This window comes from Dermacentor albipictus, chromosome 5, assembly GCF_038994185.2.
Source record: "Dermacentor albipictus isolate Rhodes 1998 colony chromosome 5, USDA_Dalb.pri_finalv2, whole genome shotgun sequence".
Classification (NCBI taxonomy): domain Eukaryota; kingdom Metazoa; phylum Arthropoda; class Arachnida; order Ixodida; family Ixodidae; genus Dermacentor; species Dermacentor albipictus.
This window is the reverse complement of record NC_091825.1, coordinates 91,068,496-91,093,323: the sequence shown is the minus strand read 5'-3', so window position 1 is coordinate 91,093,323 and position 24,828 is coordinate 91,068,496. Positions and strand designations below refer to the sequence as shown.

At 45.9% G+C, this 24,828-nt stretch overlaps 1 protein-coding gene across 3 annotated transcripts in view; it reads left to right on the top strand.

The window, feature by feature from the left end:
- LOC139059936 (transcriptional regulator ATRX homolog) overlaps positions 1–24,828 on the top strand; it is a 45,531-nt gene that overhangs the window by 3,230 nt on the left and 17,473 nt on the right. Inside the window, exons 3-8 of one of the 3 annotated variants that reach the window (XM_070538563.1) lie at positions 1,386–2,041; positions 3,760–4,128; positions 8,787–8,956; positions 14,905–14,946; positions 16,496–16,616; positions 19,751–19,892. In XM_070538563.1, coding sequence (XP_070394664.1) covers positions 1,386–2,041; positions 3,760–4,128; positions 8,787–8,956; positions 14,905–14,946; positions 16,496–16,616; positions 19,751–19,763 — 1,371 coding nt within the window. In that variant the 3' untranslated portion in view covers positions 19,764–19,892. Of the gene's footprint in view, positions 1–1,385; positions 2,042–3,759; positions 4,129–8,786; positions 8,957–14,904; positions 14,947–16,495; positions 16,617–19,750; positions 19,893–24,828 lie in introns of those variants that run through there. The other 2 variants (XM_070538564.1, XM_070538565.1) reach the window with 2 other exon arrangements.

Here is a 24,828-nt window from a genome sequence, read left to right as displayed (position 1 = left end):
CCACCAAAAGAGGCCTGTGATTACGATGGTAATGAAGCGGAAACCATCGGACTCAGTTTATAAACTTTTCGTTCACTAGGGCTGTTTGCCAGTGACATGTCGCGTTCATTGATAATATGTGGGGCGTGAGAATTGGCTGATATTTACTCTTACAAGCGATTATAGCGCAAGTTTATCTTTCTTCGTTTTCCCCCCTGTTCCATGGTGAATACGGATTTCGGTATCTTCATTCAGACATGGAAGGCACAGTCAGATACGTTTGATCAATAGGAGCCTTGTGTACTTCTTCCGGTGACTCAACGTAATGCTGCAAAGCTGACAAGTCCGTAATAATTGTATACTGCCGCGGAAACATATTTTTTTCAGGACGTGATTGAAGTTACCTTATTGCTGGAATACAATCATACAATTTTGTCAATAGCTAAAATAGAAATCCGAACAAGTAGGGACTATACCCTGGGAGCATCGATTTTCGCAACCAATTATTACGCAGGTGTGCCGGTAAAGTTAATCACACGAGCGTAATTAACTGTCTTGATTCATTTAATTAAAAACACTTAAAATTTTATATTGCCTTTGAGAAACAGCGTTGTTCTGCTTATTCAGGTAGGTTTAACCGTGAGGCCTAATTATTGGCTTGAGGAAGAATGTCGAAGTAGTTAATCAAAAAGAGCACCAATCACATTTTATTGATTCTTTTTACGATACATGGTACAACTGTGAAACTTAAACCAAGCACTATACTGAAATAGTTTGCTTAGTGGACATCCAAAGGCTAGCACCACTTCTAGAAGCCAACGCGTATATGACGACCGTATTCTAATACGTGGAAGTCCAAAATCAAGAAAGCGGCTGACAGATGGAATAGCACATGGTGATATAAAGTTTGTAAACAGGGATAAGGTGCCTCAGAAAGGCTGGCCAGCGTTTCGATAGGAAGACCTACCTTCGTCAAACGCTTTGACGAAGATAGGTCCTCCTATCGAAACGTTGGCCAGCCTTTCTGAAGCACCTTATCCCTGTTTACAAACCTAATACGTGGAAGTGATTTTCATTCCTTTTTATCATAAGCTAGATGGGTAGGTAAGTATCTTAGTTTGAAGTGGGAGCTTTGTGGTGCCCTGTCAGAAGTTTTCTTCCTTGAAATGGTTTATCTGTACTACTAATGACCTCCCGGTGACTTGTAGACTTTATAACCCGCACTTGCGCTGTTTTCAAAAAACAAAAACGCTATGCATTTTGTTGCTAAAGCTGTTCGTTGCGAAGTAAATTAAGTAAGTTTGTACGCTGTGGCAAGTTTGTACACAACATATTACGCAGTGCAGTGTACTTCGTAGCGCGAATCGTCTTGTCGGCTGAACTTTTTTTTTTCTTCCTTCCCCCAGACAAACGCGATGCCGAACGACGTGTCCGTGAAGAGAGAACCAGACCCCGGTTGTAAGATCGCCGTGAACGTGTCGTCCAAGCGGAACATAACGGGCGGGAAAGGCGAGGCCGACTTGGGCACCGAGGAGGAAGATGACGACGAGGGCACCAGGAAGTCCGGGAAGGAGAAAAGGAAGAAGAAGAAAAAGAAGAAGCAGAGGGTAGCTGAGAGCTCCACGAGCTCGGACGGAGACGAGAGCGACACGGACCGGGCAAAGTACAAGAAGAAAGCGACCGCGGGTGTCAGCACCCGAATCAACATCTTCACCGGGGCTCAGGGACCTCCGGGCATCGGGATGCAGAGTGGCGTAACCGGCCCGAACGCACTGTCTAGCGCAGGGGGAGCGCTTCCAGTCATACAGCAGCAGGTACCCATGCTTCCCATGATACAGGAGATGATGTCTGTGCCGAAGAAGAACAGGAGCAAGCGATCGACCAAGTCGGCCAAGTCGAAGAGCTCCCAGGGAGAAGGCGGCAGGCAGAGTGCCCCGGGGATGCCGGCCGTGATACCACCCGCCATGGCGGGCCTCGTTTCCGGTCCGGATGGTCAAGACGTGCTGGTGATCCCGATGCCGCCTGGCATGAAATTGCCGCCGTTAGGTGCAGGAATAGATCAGTGAGTCTCGCTCTCTCTGCTTGCGGTTCCAGTTTACCTGAGGGATGCGAAATGACAACTGCGTGGCAATCGCTTGCATTGACGAAAACATTTTCCTAGGCAGGTGTCCTGGCTCAGCGGCTTGTGTTGGAGAGACTACCACTCGATATTGCGGTTCTCCTGATGATGGGCTGGCTAGCGATACGACGGTGAATCATGGACGTCCGCGTATACAAGATCTTTTGCGAACATAGGACCGAGTTCACAAAGCTTCTCGTTCATATTTGCCATTGCCATTGCCTCCGCCTCCTCCTCTAATATAATGTCTATTCAGCACTGGCTAGAATTTGCTCTTAGGAATAATTCCAGCATGAGAGCTTTCTGTGAATACGGGATATCTGACAGAAATAATGAAGCTTCCTGTTCATATAGAACTGCTGTTTGCCAGTATTCGGATACCCTCGGAACTGATATGTTCAAGAACACCATTCACTGGCAACCGTTCTTAAGAACAATTGAACAGGCCTCGAGTCAATAATGTGAAAACACTTAGTGAGCGCACGCTATTCGTAACAACTAGAACTGACTAATCAAGATAAATGAAACATTAGCAAGGGCTGCTGGCAAATCTAGTGCACTGTTTACAAATACAAAGCCTTGGGAATTCTCTCTTTTATAAAGCATATACACACAATTCTTTCAAGCAATATATTACAAGCATTAAAAATTAACATTCACATTCGAACTTATGAGAGTATACTTCATAGATGCCGATACATGTCATATATAATACATATACAAGGTTTCCCAGCTAACTTTAGCCAGACTTTAAAAATATGCGAATGCCATGTAGCTGGACAGAACAAAGGTAACGTTATTGGCCGTCGCTTTCAGATACTCAAACTATTTTTTTTTCACTCCGCCTAGTTAGATAATTAGTCACAAATAATTATTCAACTTCTCGAATATTATAATTAGCTGAAAAGTGCCAATGAGAAAATTGTAGAGCGACATACAAATACCGATACAGCTTTCTGTTGCTCAACCCGTGCTACACAAAAGCGTTTTACCGAACGTGAAACGAGCCCGCAAATGCGCGCAAAGTTGCCGCGCGACTGGCCACTCGAGGCACCTTGCGTGTAGCAGCAGAACTCCACAGCCGCTGAGGCACCATCACGGGTCTGCCGACACTCAGCAAGCAGGTATTCTGTAAGGCTATTCTGTCCCGAAATGAAAAAAAAAAAAGTGTTGCTTTCTTTCTTGACATATTCCTTTTGTATTCTCTATTGTATGTGGCCATGGCATCTCACGTATGCTAATATCAACACCTGTTTGGTCAAGAAAAATTCGTTTCGTTGATTGATTGCGACCATATTTAATGAAAAATATACATGTTTCCTGAAGGAAGGCGCTGTAATAGTGCCGTTGCTAGGCTAAGTTGTCATGTGATAACAACAGCAGGCAAAGCTAGAGAGATGAGTATGCCGTTGTTGGGCTAAGTTTTCATGTGATAACAACAGCAGGCAAAGCTAGAGAGATGAGCATGAAATAGAGACCGCTCTATGATAGAGTAAGCGCTCCGAACGCGCCGCATAATGAAACTCCGTGCAGCGTCGTTGAACCACAGCGTACAGCTTGGGTGCGATATGTGATGGAACGCATATAGCTATTGAGGTATGAGGGCTAGTGAAGTACATCGAAGTGCTCGGTTTTCTTGTTTTGTTCTTCGCTCTGCTCAGGATTTTCGGTGCCGGCTTTCCATTTACCGACCCTCAACAGCAGCAGCCCAAGAAGAAGAAGAAAAAGAGCATTGATGCTGCTGAAGGCTCCTCCCGTAATGCCGCTTCCAACCCAGCTGTCGACGAACAGGGCCAGCAGGCCGAAGCAGGTACGGGTCGCCCGGCACCAGACGCCATCGCAGGTTCTGGAGCTATCGTGGACGAAGCGATGGTCGAAGCAGCGTTGCAGTCAATCCAGGCGGCGTCGTCGTCAGAATCACGAGTAAGACACGCTAAACAGGAAGCGGGGCAGCCCTCTCCTTCGGAAGCCATGCCCGAAGGACGCGAACGGCCGTCAAGCGTGGTGACGTCACACTCTGCCGTAGAGCCGTGAGTGTCCTAAGTCAGTCAGTCATCAATCTTCTAGCTGCTTCAGGCCCTCACCCACCCATCGGTGGTTTGGGGAACCTATTCGAGAGCTTTAAATATTATGGCCGTGACACTAAAAACAACAAAAAGCATAATTCCGCATTGCTGGAGTATCGGTGTGCCGATTCAGCGTGGCCACTCGCTGTTCCCTATGAATGAGAAAGATTGCATTGTACGTCTGTACCAGTCGAAAGGTCTAGCTTGTCCCTAAACGTCATGCCTTTTACAGAATACCGGGCTGCCGGAGCCACGTACCGCAGTTGATGATAATGGTGATGATGAAGGTTTTTAGTGGCATCTCCTTGGAAACGGGGCGGTGGCAAATAGTGACCTAACCCACTTGATCTACTCAGATTATACTACGACTATCCTACTCTATCATTTTCCTATCTTTTCTTTAGCTTTTCTTTCTTCATAAAAACGTATCTTTTTAAGTTCCCCATGCCTACAATGACTGCGGTTCTATGAATCCCTTCCCTGATTTATTTTTGCGTCAATGCACTAAACGTAGCGTGCATATGTGGAGTGCTGGCCATTTGACGCTTCCATGTGCTTTGATTCCCACCATTTCTGGAAGGTAGAGGTTGCCCTACAGTTCTTGCTCGTAGAATATCTTCGCATTCTATTACGGCGTGGTAAGTCGTTTGCTGGATTGTGCTGCAGTAGACATACGCCGCATTCCGTTGCGAATACTTGCTCCGGTATGTTTTTGTCATAAGAGAGCCAGCTTTGGGCTTGAAGTAGCGCGGCACAGTCTTTTGTGCTATCTTACAGATGTAAAGCGAAGCTTTCCTGCCTCTTTCTTCGACTTTCCCACTGCTTCTTCTTAAACCTTTGCACACACAAAGACAGGATGTCGAACGAAGAAGGGACACACAACATGCGCATGATCCTTCTTCGTTCGACGTCCTGCCTTTGTGCGCGCAAAAGTTTAATAAGAACCATGCACAACCAACTCACCCAAAACGTGACGCTTTTCCCACTGCTGCTGCTGCTGCCAAGCACACCGCGTTGGGGGAGGAGGGGGGAGTTCATAGTGTGTGCATATATTACAGGAGCTGGTCAAAGAGGAAAGGCGACGCTGGAAACTCGTTTTCACCCCCGTGTCGAATGTGCATAGGGAGCTTCCTGGCCCTCGCTACATTAGCCTCTTGACAGCTGTAATTATCCGTGACTCCCCTCGGAAACATTGAAGAAACTGCAGCGCCTCCCTCATGTGAGTGCAGAAAGGACATAGATAGAACTGTAGGAAGGATGGATCAGAGGAGGCAGTTCCCATACAAGAGAGAGTGGGGAGGTGACGTGACCACGGCAAGGAAACCTTACTACTATAGGATGGCGGTTGTGCGGAAATTGTATAAGCTTAAGTTCAAGGTACGGTACAGGACGTTGCTGCTATTTCTGAAAAATAAACACCATGCAAATATGTCAAGAGCACAAACTATGCAGGACGTGCAGAAGCAGAACCGCAATAATTAAAGCATCCCGCAGGGTCCAGGCGACACTACGGAAGCGGTCGAAAGTCAAATCAACGCTTCTGTGCCCACCGCGTTAGCATTGTGGCTATGGCATTGTTAGAGGTCGTGGTTTGATCCCAATCGCGGCAGCCGCATTTCGATGCGGGCGAAATAAAGAACGCACGTGCACTAAGATATTGAGACTCGTTAAAGAACATAACGGTGTGAAAATTAATTCGGAGTCCTCCACTTCGGCGTGCCTCATAATCTGATTGTGGTTTTGGCATGTACAGCCGCATTATCCAATTCAGGTTTAATGCTTCTGCTACAATGCGATGTGCCATATGAGGCAATGACTACGGTCAATCCTCTCGTAGATTATAAAATATGGCAAACAACAACGCCTGAAGAAAACACCTCTTCCTGTGTGCTCTATGTACTACGCAAACAAACAGCAGTGGTGCACGCAAGGTAATTCTTAAAATAATAATATATGGGGTTTTACGTGCCAAAACCACTTTCTGATTATGAGGCACGCCGTAGTGGGGGACTCCGGAAACTTTGACCACCTGGGGTTCTTTAACGTGCACCTAAATCTAAGTACACGGGTGTTTTCGCATTTCGCCCCCATCGAAATGCGGCCGCCGTGGCCGGGATTCGATCCCGCGACCTCGTGCTCAGCAGCCTAACACCATAGCCACTGAGCAACCACGGCGGGTCATGCTTAAAATCAACTCACCCCTCTCGTGTTAGACAAAACATTGAAGAAATTAAACTTTAGTCGTCAACATCACCTCTAATTATCCTCAGTCAAAGCATCCACCTCATTAAGTTTCGCTCACATCGATTCCCACGGCGCGTGGAATCTGCATAACTTTTTCCCTAGTGATTTCCTTCTTGCCATATTTGTATATCTCCATGATGGCTTCCTTTTCTGTTTCATTCATATCAGTCGAAATTACCTTGTCATCTTATTTTATTCTCTTTTTGATAACTACCTCTTGTATATTTACACTTCCAGTTACAAGTGTATGTCAATTCTCATGTATTTGGTCGCCAACATTATTTATTTTTTCGTCCATTCCGAATTTACGCTTTGGAGGTACAGATATTTGTGCACTTTAGCCGTCCATTCGCATCTAAAACTGCAAATAGCTTTATCGATTTGCGGTTTAGATATTTTCGGATATTTAGATAATTAGATAATGCCATTTGCGGGTTCAGATTAGACATAAAGCCGTAAAAGCCGGCCATGTGCAGCCGTGCATGCATATTCCTCACACTTTCTTGCAAACCAGTTTTGTTTTGCCCTTCCCCGACATCAAAACAAGTGCAAGCAATGTCACCCTGCACTGCCTAATTTGTGCTCTTACCGTGGGTCCTCAATCGCAATTGACCCATTGACTTTTGGGTAACTCCGAGCCCCGACAACATCTCTTATTTAAAAAAAAAACTGTTTTTGAGAACTTTGGGGCCGGCACGGTTACTCCCGCTCCAAGTTCCTCACGCCGCCTTGCATTTATTGTAGCCCCAAATTTTTCCATGTTTCAGCAGCAATGTGAGTCGTGGAGGGAAGGGGGCGGGAAGGGGGACAAAGTAACGTGTGTCTCCGCTACTCTCCGACCGCAGCCGTGTGTGGAGCAGCTTAAAACCCCTCCATCCACGCATCAACGCCGCTTTTGCTAAGTAGGGCCAACCTTTGCTGTGCGCCGCTGTTCCCTGGTTCGTCGCCCATACCAGTTCCGCTTCCACATTTTCCGCTTCCGGGTTTTCCGTTTCCGATCGTACCGCTTCCAGAATTTTTGGTTCCCGAATTTTCGCTTGCTCCACGCTCGCACCTCTATGCGCAAGTGACGTCGCCTCCGCCTAAATGAGAAGCTGGGACTACGCAAGTTCCGCTTGACGCCAGAAGAAGTGAGCGAGGAAGGAGCGTGGAGGAGGAGGGGAGATTGGCGGTACTTAACCTGGTCGGCGAAAACGTGTATCGAGGGGATTTAGGGCAGCTGAGCGCGGCCGCACGCGTCCTATCCTGGAGATGATCCGTTATGGGTTCGAAGACTAGCAGACTGGTAGCTGTTGGCTTCGCGTGCGCTGTGCTCTAGAGCACCCTGTTCGCGTTGAAGCTAGAGGAAGCATGAAGGGTAATTCGCTCACCGGAAGTGCCACTCGTCATAGCGCCAGCATTCTGACAGCGTGTGTTCGCGGTCCTTGAGTGAGATGTGTTCGTGTTTGCCATGTGCGCGCTTGGCACCACGCTCATTAATTTAGTTATTAGGCGGATGTTTGCAGCAGATTACACAGCTGATAAAACTACTAACCTCATTGCGTATAGCTGTCTAATATTTTGCTATCGCAATGCCTGCTTTCTCTTTCGGACGAGAACTGGGATTTTTTTTTTCATTCTGTTCCATTGTGAACAGTTCTATGGCGACCATACATGCGCTTAGGGCAATGAGAGGAAAATAATAACCACATGTTACGTGGTTTCTTTGCACCCAAATAGTGTTATTAATGAGTAATCCTAGCATGTCTGCGTCATGACGCGCTTACATTTTGGCGTACTTGCTGGACGACATTTTCTTCAGATCAACACGGGAGGCCGCGCTGACATGATCATGCCATTCCGAAGTACAGCCCTTTCTTCAAGTCGGCCTTTGCCTCTTCATTGTGTTGTGAAATGTCATACTTTTTAAAGCACACAAGCACACGGTGCTGATTTTGTTGATTAAGCATCTGGGTGCCATATCGTTTGTTTTAGAGTCAGAGCCCAAGGTGGCGAAGCGATAACTGCCATTTGGCTTTCGTTTTGATGAATACAATTACGGCATGAGCCGAAAGTGTTCCTAAGCCTGATATTTTGTGAATGACAGTGACTACGAACTGGCCGGTGGCCACCGCTATGTGTAGGGTATGTAACTGTACTAGCAACAAATTGAGCAACACCGAGTGATCACTCAGAGTGCGCGCGCGATTCGCGTTTTATAATCACATGTAGCTGGGTTTTCTATGTCAGCACTCCAAACTAAAAAAAAAAGAAGAAAAAAGGCGCTCTCAAATAAATCCAATTACCATCCAAATCATTGTTTCTTTGATATGTGGCGCACATGTCGCACAGGTGCGGCGACCTTTATTAACCAGTCTTTACCCGTTAACGTGCTGCAGCGTCCATGTCCATATAGGCCGGGTATGCGATTGTTGCAGCAAGAAGACCTTGTCGAGCGAGGACGAAACTAACACCATGGCGCTGCTCATATTCGCTGCCGTCATCGGCATCATCGTCATCGTGATCATTGTCTTCATCGTCGCCACGGCCAGCACATCGTCGGGAACAAGTAAGAGTACCGTGTGGAGGCCTCTCGCGTCGAGACATTTCAAGCGAATATTCACAATTAAGGGCGGTCCCGTCAATAGAACAGTTTTATTATTTATCTGTATGCATATGTATGCATACAGGAAAACAAATTCTTCCGGCTACCTTTCAAACGTATAGAACGCCGTCGCACTCCTTTTAACTCAAGCGCTCAGCAATTTCGACGTGCTTGAGTGATGGTTCCAACGTGGGCCTAGACTAATACACGAAAGGCTAACTGCAACGACATTTTCGACCGCGCAAAAAAGCTTAGTTTCAATTAATTCAGACATGCAGCAGCCTCTGTGCAAACTTCTACGCCTGAAATACAGGTCAATGCGTCAGAACGAGCTCGCAAAACTCTTTTTTTTTTTTACCGAAACCGGTAAAAACGCCACCATTATCGCCCGGCGGTTGTGACGTACAGTGAAGAATGCGTAAAAGCAGCGCCTGCGCTTTCTGCTTTCCCAAGGCCTCATCCAGAGGAATCTGTGGCTTTCCTTACTTATGTTCTGTTCCGGTGTATCAGCGAACAGGTCCCGCCTGTCTGCTAGCCACAGAGATGGTATACTTGGTTAGTTGCTTCGTGCGCAGTCATAACGCCGTTGCGCGCCTGCGACGTTCTTTTAATGCGAAGTATTGCCCGAGGCCGGCCGGTTTTCCATATCTGGTTGTCTACGTTCAACAGCAGGGTCTCCATGCGTTTTGCCTCGGCTCCAAGAGCGCATTGGGGTGACCACGCTAAACGGTTTGGTACGGCTTAACGCGAACGGCGATCCAACCGCGGCTTAGTTACGTTAAATTTGTGAAAATTGGACGCTCTAGAGTCTATAGTGAGGCTGGCGCGGGAATATAACATCTCCTGTCGCATGCCGGAGCAGCTGGAACAGGGTGCATCGCGCGCTAGCTTGGCTGACCAGCAGCATGCTGTTCGGATTCACTGAAGCGAGCGTGTTACGCTCGTACGCCCGCCGCGCACTTGTGCGCTAGCACTGCGGCAACAAGTGATCGCGGCGCTACTGTGGGCCACGTTTAAAGCGCAGGGTAAAATTTTAGCTGCGTTAGCGTCCGCGGCATGGCGTATCCGACTTCACCGGCATCTGGATAGCACGCTGGAAGCGGCGGACTCGTCGACCGATTAGACAACCACCGCCATCTGTAGTAAAGGGTAGCTGAGGCTTGGCACGGCCTGGCTGGAGGGGCTTGGTGCTAAGTGTGCGTAAACTCGCGGTCAGACAGGCCGGACTACGGCCGTGACGAAGCTTCGCCTACTTCGCTCTGGCAGCATTGCATTCTCGCATGGCTTGCAGCCGCATCACACCATGGCCACCGCTTCGCGTGCTCCTTCGTGACAAATGCAGCATGCGGTTCCTGCTCGTTTCTGGCGCTGTGGCAGAAAGGATTTCGTTCATCTACATCGACGCGTCCGAGACGCAAGAAATATCTTGAAGATGATGCACTACCGGAAAGGATGGCTTGATAATATCGCCCTTTGAACGTTACCTTAGTTTATGTGTGCAATCGCTGCACGCAGTACCTATATACAGTCAACAACGAGAAAACGTTTGCCAAGCAGATCTCGATGGTAAGGGACTGTGCTGTTTAAATGTAGCTTCTGCAGCTGCGTGAGCTGCAGTAGTCGACATGCTTTGTACGAGCTGGCTGGTCCGCGTCGCAATTGCCTGCTGTGCCGCGATGCGCGGTTTCCCTGTGAAAGCTGGGACTGATAACGTGCGTTCGGCCTTCCTCTACTCAGCGTTGTGCATTGCACATCTATTGCTCGTGTTCCAGTACGCGTTCGAGCAGCCGACGCCCAAGCAACGCATCAGCATTTTCGCAATAGCTCAAACCACGAGCGCAACAGGAAAACGCACGCCGAAAGAGACGCCCGCAAACTTGCAAATGATGAACGAGCAATGTGCCTGGCTGCCTAGGCGTCGCAATTGAGCGATCAACAGTTGCGTACGGCTCCTCAATATCCGCCATATCCGCATGGCTACCGATTTGCCGACAGGTGCACGCTTCGTCTACAGGGGCTCTATTTAATAGCGGCAGTAACAAAATTAGCCAATTACTAGCCCTGAGGCTTTGCCAAGATTACTTTCAGACTATGCGCATGGCATTTATAGTCAATTTAGCGCGAGTGAAATTTCGTTGCAGTTGGCTTTTAAGTGCCCGTTACACGTGAGCCGCGTCTTAGTTAAATGTGTCAGGCCTGTCTCAAAAGTTCTTGCAGAACGTTAAAAAATAATTTTGCTAACATTCAAACACATTTATGTGGTCATCTTCAAACATCTTCATGTTAGTAACTAATCTAGTATACTTGTTAGCACACTTGTTTCGCTTCTTCTTCATTTGTTGGAAGCGCTCCTAGAAGTCCTCTTCTGTTAAGCGTTTTAGCAGCGATTTAGCAGTGATTTTTTCCAATTCCTGCTGTGCGACTTCAGTTCGATGTCGTATTCGAAAATTCAGGTTTTATCAGCAATTACGACCTACTTCAAAAATTCATTGCGGCCTTCTCAAGTTTTTTAGTCAATGCAACATTCGGCTCGTCACACATTTGTCTCAGGAGTTTATAGTTTCGGCTCCATCTTGGTTCAAACACCCTTTTTAATTTTCGTAGTTTTAGTGAAAGTTTGGTGAACGAATAGCCTTCACAAACCAATTGCTTCTGGTACAATTCTGAAGTTAATACAATGTTCACTGAGCACAACAGAATGCACATGGCCGATGTTTTCGTCTTCGCACGTAGTTGAGGGGCGTCCTAGTTTTGCATCGTCCTTGTGGTTTTCATGGCCTTCCTTGTGGTTTTCATGGCTTTTCATGGCCGCACTCACATGAACACAGTTCGTTCTTTTACATACGCGTTTGCACGGGCATTCTGCAACATTATATGAATTTCTCATGCACCACTCTCGTTCTATTTCCACCATTTTTTTGCAAATAATGAATGTTCTGAATGTGCCGAATTATTCTACTTGAGAAAAGTTCCGCATTTGTGACGCAGAGGCACCAGTTCCCGAGGGGACGCACAGGGCACGTAGCTTTCGCTCAATAATTTTGAGTAATTCAATTAGGCGTGACTCTCATTTAGGGAGCCTACATATAAATTTGTTTTGATTTATGATTCAGCCAGTCGGTCCGTGTTTTCGTTCATTTATTACAATGGGCCATGCTACAGCATCACGCTTCTCTGCTTGAAAGAACACAATACCACACGACAGCACTCACGCATTGCACGTGTATTGCGGTGACTTGCTTTGCGATGACTTGCTGTTAACTTGTTTCCATGTCATTATCGTGGTTCACCTTTTACTTGAAACCATTTGTGTTTAATTTACCTTATTTTTTTCTGACCTCTGGTTGTAAATTTCTGACTTCTGACCTCTGGTGGTACTATTACACGCACACATCAAATATATTTCTACAAGCCTAACTTTTCTTCCTTATTTTCTTTTTACCGAATGAACTGCGCTTAAACTTCATGTTAACGTTATTTGCAATTGGCAAACTAATCAATAACCAATTCCATAATCGGTTGCTGCCTTGCTCGACTATTCTTATTGAATTGAATTTCCAGCATCCGAATACCCATGCAACAAGTATATCATGTGTAATATAAGTACATTGCCAGCCCCGTCGCGCCATTGGTTGCAATTCAACACCTACACGGAAAATAGTTGTAACAGAGCATCTCTTCTGAGACGTGTCAAACGATTACTTGTAGATGACAGGAACTACTAAAGAAGTAATGGACGAAACCGCGCCATAATGCACCGTTTCAGGAAACATGACTAGAACCATTACAAGGAACTAGGACGAATCAGATACTGCAACTCTACGGTAGGAAGGTGCCAGCAATTCATTGTCGCGGTGACACACCGGCCATGAACCGGCTGACATTCTGTCTCTCATCAGGAAAGCGGATGCACCGGACGCGTTTGTTCGAAAAACAAATATGTCACAGCCAAAATTATTATTTCATTGCGTAAGCAAGTTTAGAAATTGTGAAGAATCTTTATTTAACTAAGGCAAGTAGACCTCGTGATGGTTGAATGACAGTTGTCAACTGCACAAAATATATACAAAAAAATTTAAATATAAGCGTAAATAGGTAGACTTGTCTTTCTTTTGTTGCGATAGCAATAAAAGAATAAGACACTCCAAGCACATGAACTTTCGTGTGTTCCGTCGCCGCGATCTTCCGCATAAAGTCCAAGGGCGGTAACACCATCGCCGCACACCGTATGCTGTATGTGCGAGTGAAAGCTTGCGAGAGTGAGCTGACGATCATGGCTCCATCTCGCGTGCGCAAGGGAGGGCAGCCGAGAGGAAGCGTGCCGTCTTCCGTCGCGCGCAAAAAACGGGGGGGGGGGGAGGTGTGGGGGGGGGGGCAGCAACTTCAGTGCTTCGCTGCGCAGTGCTTCAGCAGCAACTCCGTATGGCGCGGTCGCGGGCTCGCGCGCGGGCTTTATCTTGAAAGCGATCTGCTTCGGGGACAGAGTGTGGGTGGGTTGGGGGCAGAGTACAGGAGGGCTGACGGTTCGTAGCTTTGCGTATACTGTGTTCCCACCGCTCAGTATTTCGTTGGAGCGATAGATAGCACGTAGGTCACTTCGCCAGCTACTACTGCAGCGCTTCCTCACTCCAGCGTTTGGACAGCGTGTGTTCGCGGTCATCGAGCGTGATGGGTGCATGTTTGCCTGTGCGCGCTGACACCATGCTTGTTACTTAGTAAGAGAGTGTTTACAAGTTTATGCTGCCCACAAAACTGCTATGCTTATAGGATTTGTTATTACAATCGCTGCTTCGCCTTTCGAGCGAAATCGCGACTTCTTTCGCTTTATAATCTTAAAATATTTTATCATGAGTCTTGTAAGCTGAAAATGCAATGTCACCGGTATTTTCCTATGAAGAACTTATTAGTGCAGAGCAAGCGCTATAAAAATTCATGAAGTCATGGAAACGCGGTGAAGAAACTTCAGTGCTGTGTTACCACCATCCTTTCGTTTTATTGTGCATATTTTAGCTTACGGAGGCATTGCACACCGCACAGGCTTTGTAACTGACCTTTTCTGCATAACAAGAATACCACTTGTAAAAAAAAAAAAGCACCCAGCCTAATATGTTGGCTTTGTCTGCATTTAAATCCACACAGTCACAGGTTTCTTGCAACCTAATGTACTTCTTTAGAGCAATATAAAGCAACATCGCCACAGTTACTCCAAACGAAAAGCCGTTCGTGCTGCCCCATGATTTGATTCTGTTGTTGCTGCCAGGTTGCTGCGTAAATTTTCAAAGCCTGGTCAGCTACTTTTATCAAGCTATATTGAAATTATATTGAGCTACACAAGCGCTGGCGAGAATAAGAAAAATAATATAAATGTTCTTTCATTTTTCTTTAATACATTATGTTAGCAACTTTTCATTTTCCTTCTTTGTGTATCCCTTAGCTAAATAGTAATCCGCCAAACTCTCGACTGTAGTTTGACTTTTCTTTTACTGCACGCTTTAACGTGAAATAATGCTCTTAACAAATACTTTTCATACAAGCAAAACACAAATACTCTTTTTAGAACAAAACGAAGTATTCTAAAGGAAGTATTTCGAACAGGCTGGTTACGACTGACTGTTTTCTGCCTGTCACCATTGTTTCTTGGCAAATTACATAGAGGATTTTTTTTAGCCACATGATTTCAATCGCCTCCGCGGCCATGTACTAGGACAACAATATACGTGGTTAAAAATAGGGGTTTCTGATTGACAAAATTCGTGCTTAACTTTGTCTCTGTTTAGCAGCTACTATAAAGACATAGTGTTCACGTTTTCACGTAGTACTTCATTCGTGGTTTTAAGTATACCCTATTTTGCACAATTAAATTCTCTTGCTGTAACTTAGGAACCTTTCTTTCCCTTCTTTTTTTCTTGCAGGTGCGCCAGCCACAACGCTACACCATGAAGCATATGGCTCCGGTAATCCAGCGTAGCACGTTTTGTATTCGAATCCAAGTGAACACGATGTCCCTCTGAGTGCTATTGCGCAGCCTATACAACGTAATATACAGAGTACTCCTCACTTCACAAGCAAACCAGATAAGCACGTTCACGCATTATCGCAATTAATAATTTTCCAAAACAGAACGCAGTGACCACTCGTGTGAACCAGCCAATCTTACAAGTCAACTAAGGACCTCTTTGGGAACAAAATTATTTTTAGTCTGACTACGTTTGTTTGGCTCTATTTGTCACATGTATTTTTTTTCTTCAGTTCTGTGTATTTCGTTTCATGCTCTCCCCAATTTCTCACTGTCTAATTTCAGAGTAAAAGGCAGCGAAATACACAACGACACACAAATAGCAAACAGTGTTGTCTTATTCGGAGGCTCTAGCACTGCCTCTTAAAGAATTAACCTCTTCAGAACAATCGCATCCAGTAATGATTAACTGGCGGGCCGCGACATAATTACAAACTGATTGGAAGCACACAGTACAAATGTAGGAGGAGTGCGCGGCTTACAGCATTCAACACGTGACACACAATATACACGTTGTATGCGAAACAGCTTCAACTTGTGGGTCGCGAGTAGATTGAAGCCGTCAGGTTCTACAGGAGGCGTGCAATTTTATGGATATTACGCATGGGCTGACATAGGCTTGAGTGGCACTTACTAAATCGGTAGAGAAAGAAAACCAATCTGCACTTGAATGTGCAGAGCAGTTCACGCGGTAATAATAGGAGGTTACTTGCTCGGCTATCGCTTGCTGCCGATAATTGCTTTTCCTTTAGAATTTGATTTTTCAATATTCAGTTTAAATGAGTGTTCAGTTTAAAGCAATTCAGCCGCATGCATAATAACCTTGAGGGCGTAATTAAAGTGCATTAATAATTAATTAATTATTTGGTAATTATGCATCACTCAATATCTTCGTGCTTCTCTTAGTCTGTTCGTTGAGTTTTCTTGACGATTTATGACAGTATATGCGGTTTCTTTTTGTTATATTTGTCGCCCATACAAATATACAACCTCTACGGCAGGGAGCATGCATGTAGTGATGAATATTGCTATCGATTTCATTTCGTTATCATCCTCCGTTAGCGAACGAGAAATATCCTACAAAGTTAGATCGTTCGTCTAATGCGCTGACTGTTAGCAAAAGAGGATGGAATTGGAATGGTATATTATCCCAGAGCTACGAGTTTGAGCAGCGACACTATTTCGAGCGATATGTAATTCACTCACTGGGAGATCTACGAAAACTTACGTTTGCCGTAATCACTACTGGTGCTTATTCTTTAGAGCGAATCAACACTTAGATGCATTCGGCGAGAACCATAGACACCGGTTTCCATATACGAAGCAATTCAGTGTCCAAGGGTCAAGCAAGTGAACGCGATCATCAGAGTGAAGACGATCATCAGAAATAATGCTGCAGACGAATTATTCTAAGGCATATTTCTACGGGCAACTATTCGCTTACAGTGTGTCGCAGTGGATAACCTACACTTGCCCACTTACCACAGGATCCGGCGCGGTTGAACCAGCCTTTCGAGGACGTCGCCACAGTGTTCGCAGACATCCACGTCCCCACAAGGGATACATAGGTGCGCTACGCCGCTTCAAACAACCAGCAGAGGCATACTGGTGAGCCTGGCGCTACAATGGCGCTTAGTTCGCAATTGTGTTCCAATGACGTCACGTAAAAGCTCTTTGGTTTGTTTATTGATTGATTTATTTAAAAATTTCTCGCAGGGCATGGACGTTGCGTAAGGGGGGTAATTCAATGAAAGTAGAAGCAAACACGTACGGAACAGGGTTACAAAAAAAAGGGAACAAGACAACGGAATGCAACAAAGTAAATTGCAAAATATAAAAGATGGTTTTAATGCCTGTGAAAAAAAGAAAACGCAACCCAACATAATACGTTTGCGAAATAAGCACTAATAGAGCAGTTTGACTGCAAGTGAAGACAAACACGGAAAGCGTCGCAAAACTAACAAAACAAAAACTTAACTAAATTGTGTTACAGGGCTACCGCAAAAAAAAAAAAAAAATGTACCTCACGCTTATGGCGAAACGTACTGAGGTTATGATCAGAGGCGATATCATCGGCAAGGTCATTCCAAATGCGGATGGCTTGTGGAAGTGCGGATATGCTAAAAGCGTTCGTGTTACCAAAGAAGCACGTGAAGCTGAGGTCATTATGCGCCCTGCGTGATGTGCAAGGGGCAACGAGAATATATTATTACTGCAGACGTACTTGTGAAATAGGCACATGTGAGAGACAGTTGACGGCGATTGACTAATGATTGAAGGGAATGGTCGAGTTTAAGCTGAGTCACACTTGACTGACTGGCATACTTCCTTGAAATGTAACGAGCGACTCAGTTCGGAACTGCTTCAAGCATGTTAATCTGATAATGAGCGGAAGGGGACCAAACAGATCAGGCACATTCACGTTGTCGGTGGACGAAATTTAGGATAATTTGCGAACATTAGAGGGGCAGTGACAGAGGTTGCGGCGTAAATACCGTAATGTTTTTGAGGTTTTTATGCAAGCAGCAGTGATGTGATCAAATCAGGGGAGGCCTGTTGTAAGGTAAACGCCAACAGATTTATAAGATGATGCCATGGACAGCTTGTCCCTTTGTATGTGGTAGGGAAAAATAGATGGCTAACTTCCCTGAGGTGACAAACTTTCTACGTATTAACGGCGAACTTCCTTCAATGAACTCAAAATAAAACTAAAGAATTACAGCCATGGCAAAGTAAAATCTACAGTCTCTCTAGGTTGTGCGCAAGTTTAGCGTTAAAAAAAGAAAAAAGAAAACGTGCAAAATGTCAGATTGTAGTCCAACACACTATAGATCAGGAATCCAAAGCCAGGTAATCGTATATTTTTTAGGGAAAAGGAAGGGCCTGACCTCCTCTTTGCAGAGCCGAACTAGGGAACAATCCACCTCGAGGAAGAAGAGAGCACCGGTGCCCATCCCCCTGCCCCATAGAGCCCCCCTTTTCTACAGTCAGGCTTTTTCTACAGGATTCGCGCTACAGTCACGTGAATGAAAATTTTCTTCCTTTCACGATCCGTTGTCTACCTGGAGGGCGTCCACCGAACTTATTTGCAACGTACCAAATCTGCACTTTAGTAAGGCTGGATGCACATGACTAGCTGCAACCATGCAGTAGGGATTCAGTCTGCAGACTACCGTGACATGACAAATATGCGGCTAATTGCGCCGCTACCAGCTCGTCTAGGGCGTTTCTGTGCGTGCCGGCATTAATTAAGCAGCACTGAGGTACATCATGTTCACATCCTCTGGGCGTATCGACGGTATCTGTGGTCATGAGAATCCGGCTCCAAGGTTAAAAAAAAAAAAAGCCACGAAATTGAGGCTGCGTACTCAGGCTGGAAAAATACATTCAGGTTTCGACTTTTCTTTTTTTATTTAGATCCCGCGTACCTTAAAGTTTTGACGCCGATTGTAAGCCTTCTAAATAAATGGCATGGTGTGCCGCAAAATTCATTCATCGACGACATTGTGTAATACGGATCCCTATAGGCTTTATGCACCCAGGCGACGTTACGCCTCTGGACTTACAAAAGAACGCAAAAGGATCACGAAATCACGCAAGCAAAGGTTTTGACTTTGGGTGCGCAAGGAGATCTGGGTGCGCTATTTGTAAACTTTTCTACAGAGTGTATCAATCACTCACTGCGCATGTTCCTTTTTTTTTAGAGCGCAGCTCTTTGGCGTCCGTTCCTGGGTTTCGCGTCGGCGTTGTCGTCGGCCTCGTAACCAGCTCCGCCCCCCTTTCATCCCCCCAGCGCTAGCAGCGACAGACTGATACCGCTGGATGCCGCTGACGCCGCTAGAGAGTCAAGATAACGTGACTGCATAGAACACCGTCGCCGCCATGCAGAAAGAGGAGGAAAGGGCCCCCCCCCCCCCCCCCCTGGTTCTTAGCGCTGCGGAAGCGAGGGTATCATATTGTTTGTGTCGGCATCGGCGGCGTTGTCCCTGAAACCAACTCCGCAGCTGGGGTTGACTCACTATCGGCGTCAGCGGCATCAGTCAGTCGCTGCTATCTCTTCCCTCCTCCCTTTATCGTGTTGTCCGCTTGCTGCACGCGCTTCTGCCCCCATCGTTTGCCGCTGGGTGTACACGCCGCCCCCCTCCCACCCCTTCCTGCGAGTCTCCGGTTGTCAAAGCGCCGGCTCGAACTTTGAAGTTGGCGAACTGTGCGCCGCAAAGTTGCCCAACGGCTTGCTGGTAGTAGCTGCCTACTTCGCCCCTACCGCACTCACGAAAGACGTCGTGCACTTCCTGCAACTCGCATTAACCGTCCATCGATCCACACCGATGTTAGTAGTGGGGGACTTTAATGTTGACATAAAGACAAACAGCAATTTCCTAACACTTATGCGGGAGAACATCCCGTTCCTCTCGCTCGTAACGCGTCCCACGGCTGTGACAACCTCGCGAGGCACTTGTATAGATCTCGTCTTTGAGAATCAAGCATTGGTGTACCAAGTCGAACATATATCAGTCTATTTCTCCGACCACAAAGCTTCCTTCATGACTGTCAAGAACTGCTAGTGGAGTCTTTGTTAAAGGAATACGTGTGAAAAATAAAAAAAAAAATTCTGTGATAGCGCATACATGTGTTGCTCGATTTCTTTGCCTCAATCTATCGAAAAGGTGAAACAGCTTATTTGCTGCGCTCAAATTTCGCATTAGGAAGTAACGTAATCGTCGGTAATTTTTTTTTTGTAGGAACATCAAGTGACGACGGCTGCTACATGGGTGATCATTCGGAAACCTTGTATGCCTCGTGTTGCTCCAAAACTTCAGAGACATTTATGTCAAAGGAGTATGAATGTAATTCCACATGGAATAAAAACTTCTTTTTTTTTCATGCGGCAAGTTTCATGAGGAAATCGCTATCGGTGCAGTCCACAGGCACCACTGCAGTGGCGTAACTGCTGAAAGAATTTTGGCGAGAGTACATAGTACAAACAGGCGTGTTTATTATTGTGCTTTGAATAAATATCCTAACACGATTCATCGTCACTTCTACGTTGATTAGTGCTAGATTATCAAACTTCAACGCGGGCATTCCATACGACCGTATCTAGGATAATAGGGTAATGATACAGGTGAGCCACGACTCGTATTTTTGATCTCACGTGCGCCGTAATGTAGCCACAATTATTGGCAACACAAGCCGCTACCTCATTAACCTGCACAACACCGCAGGTTTGGACGGTACTGGTCTCTTCAAACGTTACTATTGTGCCTGCGGTTATTTAATGCAATCATATATCTTTATTTAACTGCTGTAACTAAGCATTCATTTTTTTCCTTTGCAGTATAAAGCTCAAATGCCGGTGTGAGGGCAAGGAGTCATCGTTACGATGGATTGATAAAAGTACATCCCCCTACTATATTTTGCCGAAAACATCTCGTATATGAAATAGTTCGTCAATATGCGTTTTGTATATATACGAACATGCGTTTTGTATAATTCATGTTGATCTGTTGACCAAGAACACGTGAGATTATTCCCACAATTCGAGGTTTCTTTTTACCAGGATTAGAGACCGATACCCCATTGTGAAGCATCTTCCCGCGTTCAAATCGGAATATCTAACTATATGTAAGTCGCACGTCTTTAGCAAATGTGATCGCTACATGGACGTGAAAATAGTTCACAAGTGCATAACGCTGACAACGCATCGCTTCGCAGGTTTATCTTGCTATTACGTTAATCCTTAAAGAAAACTGCTTTATTCGCCGTGCTTTGAGTGGTCGCCATGTGTGGCATCCCGAAGCGACAAGCACAGGAAAACCGTGTCTTCCGTGTGTTTATTGCGGCATCGCGTAGTTTCCCGGGCATAGCGGCGCAAGTATCGTGTTGCACCACGTGCTTTCCGAACGGCTGCCCTGACGGGCAATTTCATGTAAAGTATTTGGTCTATGAGTGAAGAGCACGCAAAGCGAAGCTGCTACTGATGCCTGCTACGCAGGTCTGCTACTTTTTAGTTTCATGTGTCGCTCTATGCGTCGTATCGCACGGGCATAGCAGCGCAGCCCTTTCAGTCACCAAGTATGACTGAGTGCATTTACGCACTCCAAATTTGTATGTGTTTTCTCAAAACACGCAACAAACATTTGAAACATTGGAAAACATTTGAAAACATTGGAATAAAAGTGCTTTGGGGCAAATCAGGCTGCACGTAATATTTAGAAAAATCATTCGATTACTGATATCGTCATCTTATTCAAGACTCGTTATATCATTAAACCGATTGAAACATTTCGCAGACGCAGATGTGCTGAGTATCAAAGAGTGAAGGGCCTCCTGATGCAAAAGAAAAAAAAAAGAAACTAATGGCAGGTATGCAACCCATGATGTCGAACTTCTCATGAAACCTGATTGGATGCCTCTAAACTAGTAGTGATTTACACTCTTATCCGTACTAAAGTGACTTATGCCATTTTAATGGTTACAGGAAAGCTACATTTAAATTCAGCGCTATTATTTTTTCGAGATTTTTAAAACGAAGCCCTTTCCCCCCTCTGCGGTTGCTGGCTGCTGGCTTCTTGCCGACTGTAGAAGTACACCAGCGGACATGTACCACTGGTATAAGCAACGGACATGCAGCACGATGTATGTGAACTACTTGGCCAGTTCCCAGAATGGCCATGTGCTACTGGGGTAAGTCCCCGAACTGACAAGAAGAACTAGAAGGCAAGAAGTCGACTATAGAAAAATGTTAGCGCACCTGATAAGGCGCAGTCAAATGAGGGCGCGAGGAAATTCCCAGGGGAGTAGGCTGTCTACCAAGTAGCATGTAGTGAACGAAAGGGCACTCAATAACGGTACCACAAAACAAGGCAGACGGCGCACGCTGCTTTCATCTATTTTGATGGACTTGAAATCTCCGTGCAGGTGGATGATGCCAGAGTGCATGCATGTACTGTCGCGGGCTTCAAATAGCAACAGTCGCTCAATGCAGATTGAGGTATACGGAGGCGTGTCAGGATTTGCGCAGCAACAATGGATTTCGCCAGTATTTCATTAGTGCACTTTTGGACTTAAAAAAATGCCAAGGAACCGTTCAGAGTAAGCCGTTGAAGGATAAAGCACGCGCAATGTTGGAAAGCCGCGGGCGCTTTTATTATGACCCCTGCACTGGCATCAAGTTAACTCAACATTAACGATGGACAAACGATTGTGCACTCACATTTTTCATTCACACAGTACGCGTCGTGTGATATTACGGCCATTTTACAGTGGAAGTGCGGCGTATTTATCGCTGTATTTCTGCTGGAGACTGTTGGTGTGGTCACATCAATGACAGCTACAAATCTATGAAGGCAGCTCAGTTACGTCACTTGCGAACGTGGCGTAGTTGTATCATCCGTTCGCTGCTTCCTTCTATTGACACGCAAGAATGGCTTCTGGCAGTGACAATTGCCTTTGCTCGTCTACCACGAGTCTGTTTGTGGTCGTCTTCGGAAATATTCTCTCATTTTTTGCTCGACCAAAAGAACATTACTGGTTGCAGATTATTACAGTGCCTAAAACTTATCCTTACGACGGAGAGAAGCCGTGCACACCAATTTCACTCGTCCTGCCACCCATCCCAAACACCCAGGTAACTACGCACCTCCAGGGAGCACTTCCAAATGCTCCCCAATTTGTCACACTTCACGTGAACCGCCTAGCTATCTACACGGTTACTAGACATTGAACTAGGCTTTCGCAATTACCGCACGGTGGCTCTACATTTAAACCCTTGAAAGATCACAACCAGGACTCTGTTTATACTAGTATCGTCACATGGAAGGCGAGGAGAATGCTATGTGGTCGAGAACTGCTGCTGCCCATTACTTCGTTGTTCATTAGTGAGAACTGACACAAGCACACTGCAGCTACGCAGCTCCATTAAAACGTCTGCTCTTCTTCCACAGCATATGGCTGTTTGGTTGGAGGCGTCTTGCGGAGTGAATTCGTTTGCAAAAGAAGCAGGTTTTCTTATTTTAGGTGCAGGGGGAAACACAGCATGGCATCGCAGCAGCCACATCAAACTTTTTCGCTTGAGGAGGAGCTTATTATTTTCTCAAATGCGCTCAGGCGCTATGTTCCTGCTCCTCGCAAAGAGCACATGTGAGCACTGCATTAATGAAGCCAGTCGCAAGTCTGAGCTTGGACTGCTCCCAACTAACCATGACTTGAAGGCTGTAGCTGGAGAAAGGAAGGAAAATCTGAGAACGGTAGTGCATGCAGATATTCTTGAAGTGAAGTATGGCTGCTGCACTTCGTACAGAATTTTCTGCTGCCATGATTTTTTAAATATTTGTTGTCGGTCTTTGCAAAACGTCTTCAAGCGTCAAGTTTCACTTTGTAAACTTCTACCAAGTGTGAGCTCACTTACTAAGCAGTTCGAATTTGCACTGCCGCTTTTTCATCATATAAGCAATCGTTTCCTTGTGAAGCGTGGATGCGGCATGTCTAGCTGAATTTTTCGCTTCCAAAGTGCTTGATATTTGCTGTTTATCGTGTCAAACCGTCTTCTATCTTCTCAGGCAGAAACCTTTTGTCGACCTCTGTAAAGAGTGAGTTAAATTCCTCATTTGCGTACAAATTGTTCTCCTGTACAAGGAGAATAGAGCGACGCTTTGGCCGTCTCCCTAGTGAAACAAAAATAGAGCAATTTTTTCAGCAATAATTTCTCAATCGCACTACCCACAGACTGTTGGACAATGCACGTGTTATTGGAAACAATATTTTATAAAGATTACAAACGCATAATAAGAACAGAATGAGAAGCACAGGACACAGAACCGCAACTGCTGTCGGCGCGAAGAGCGGTGCGCGTGGGTGCAGTTTGCACCGTCATCACAAGGTAGATTCGCCCGCAAGGCGCGGGCGATGACGGTGCAAACTGCACCCACGGGCACCGCTGTTCGCGCCGACAGCACTGGCGGCCATCTGTGCGACAAGACTCGCCGTAAACTGCAATATTTTAGCTTCATTTTTATTTTTTTTATTTTCTCCCTTTCAAATGTACGAACCAGAACTGAAGCGAAATTATCTCACTAGAGGGGGATCGTGCAGAGCGGCCGAACTGGATGTGCGCGCCTGTCAATGGTGATGACTGGACGGTGCGCACTATATCTTCACTTATGCTTGGGCCACGCGCTCCGCTGTTCAACTTTAATAATATAATAATATTTGGGGTTTTACGTGCCAAAACCACTTTCTGATTATGAGGCACGCCGTAGTGGAGGACTCCGGAAATTTTTGACCACCTGGGGTTCTTTAACGTGCACCTAAATCTAAGCACACCGGTGTTTTCGCTTTCGCCTCCATCGAAATGCGGCCGCCGTGGCCGGGATTCGATCCCGCGACCTCGTGCTCAGCAGCCCAACACCATAGCCACTGAGCAACCACGGCGGGTGTGTTCAACTTTGATTTGACGCTGATAGTACATGGTGCACCATGCCACAACCGTAATTAAACAGAGGAACAACGCGTCATCAGATTCACGTAGTAGCCCGCTGCTCGTAATAATACACCACCACGCACTCTCTAGAGGAATCCAAAGAAGCTTGCGCATGCCAAACAATAAATTGCTCCGCCTCAATTCAATCAGCAAATTTGTCGGTGCCTAAGGTGAGACATGTTTATTTACCGAGAACAGACGATCCTCCAGAAGTGATCACATTTATGCGTTTCCATAGCAAATGGTTCGTGTGCGCAACATTGGTTGTTCAGCAGCAGAATTATTTGTAAGGGTCTTCACTTGCATCATTCTTTTACCCGGTAAACTGCAACAATTGTT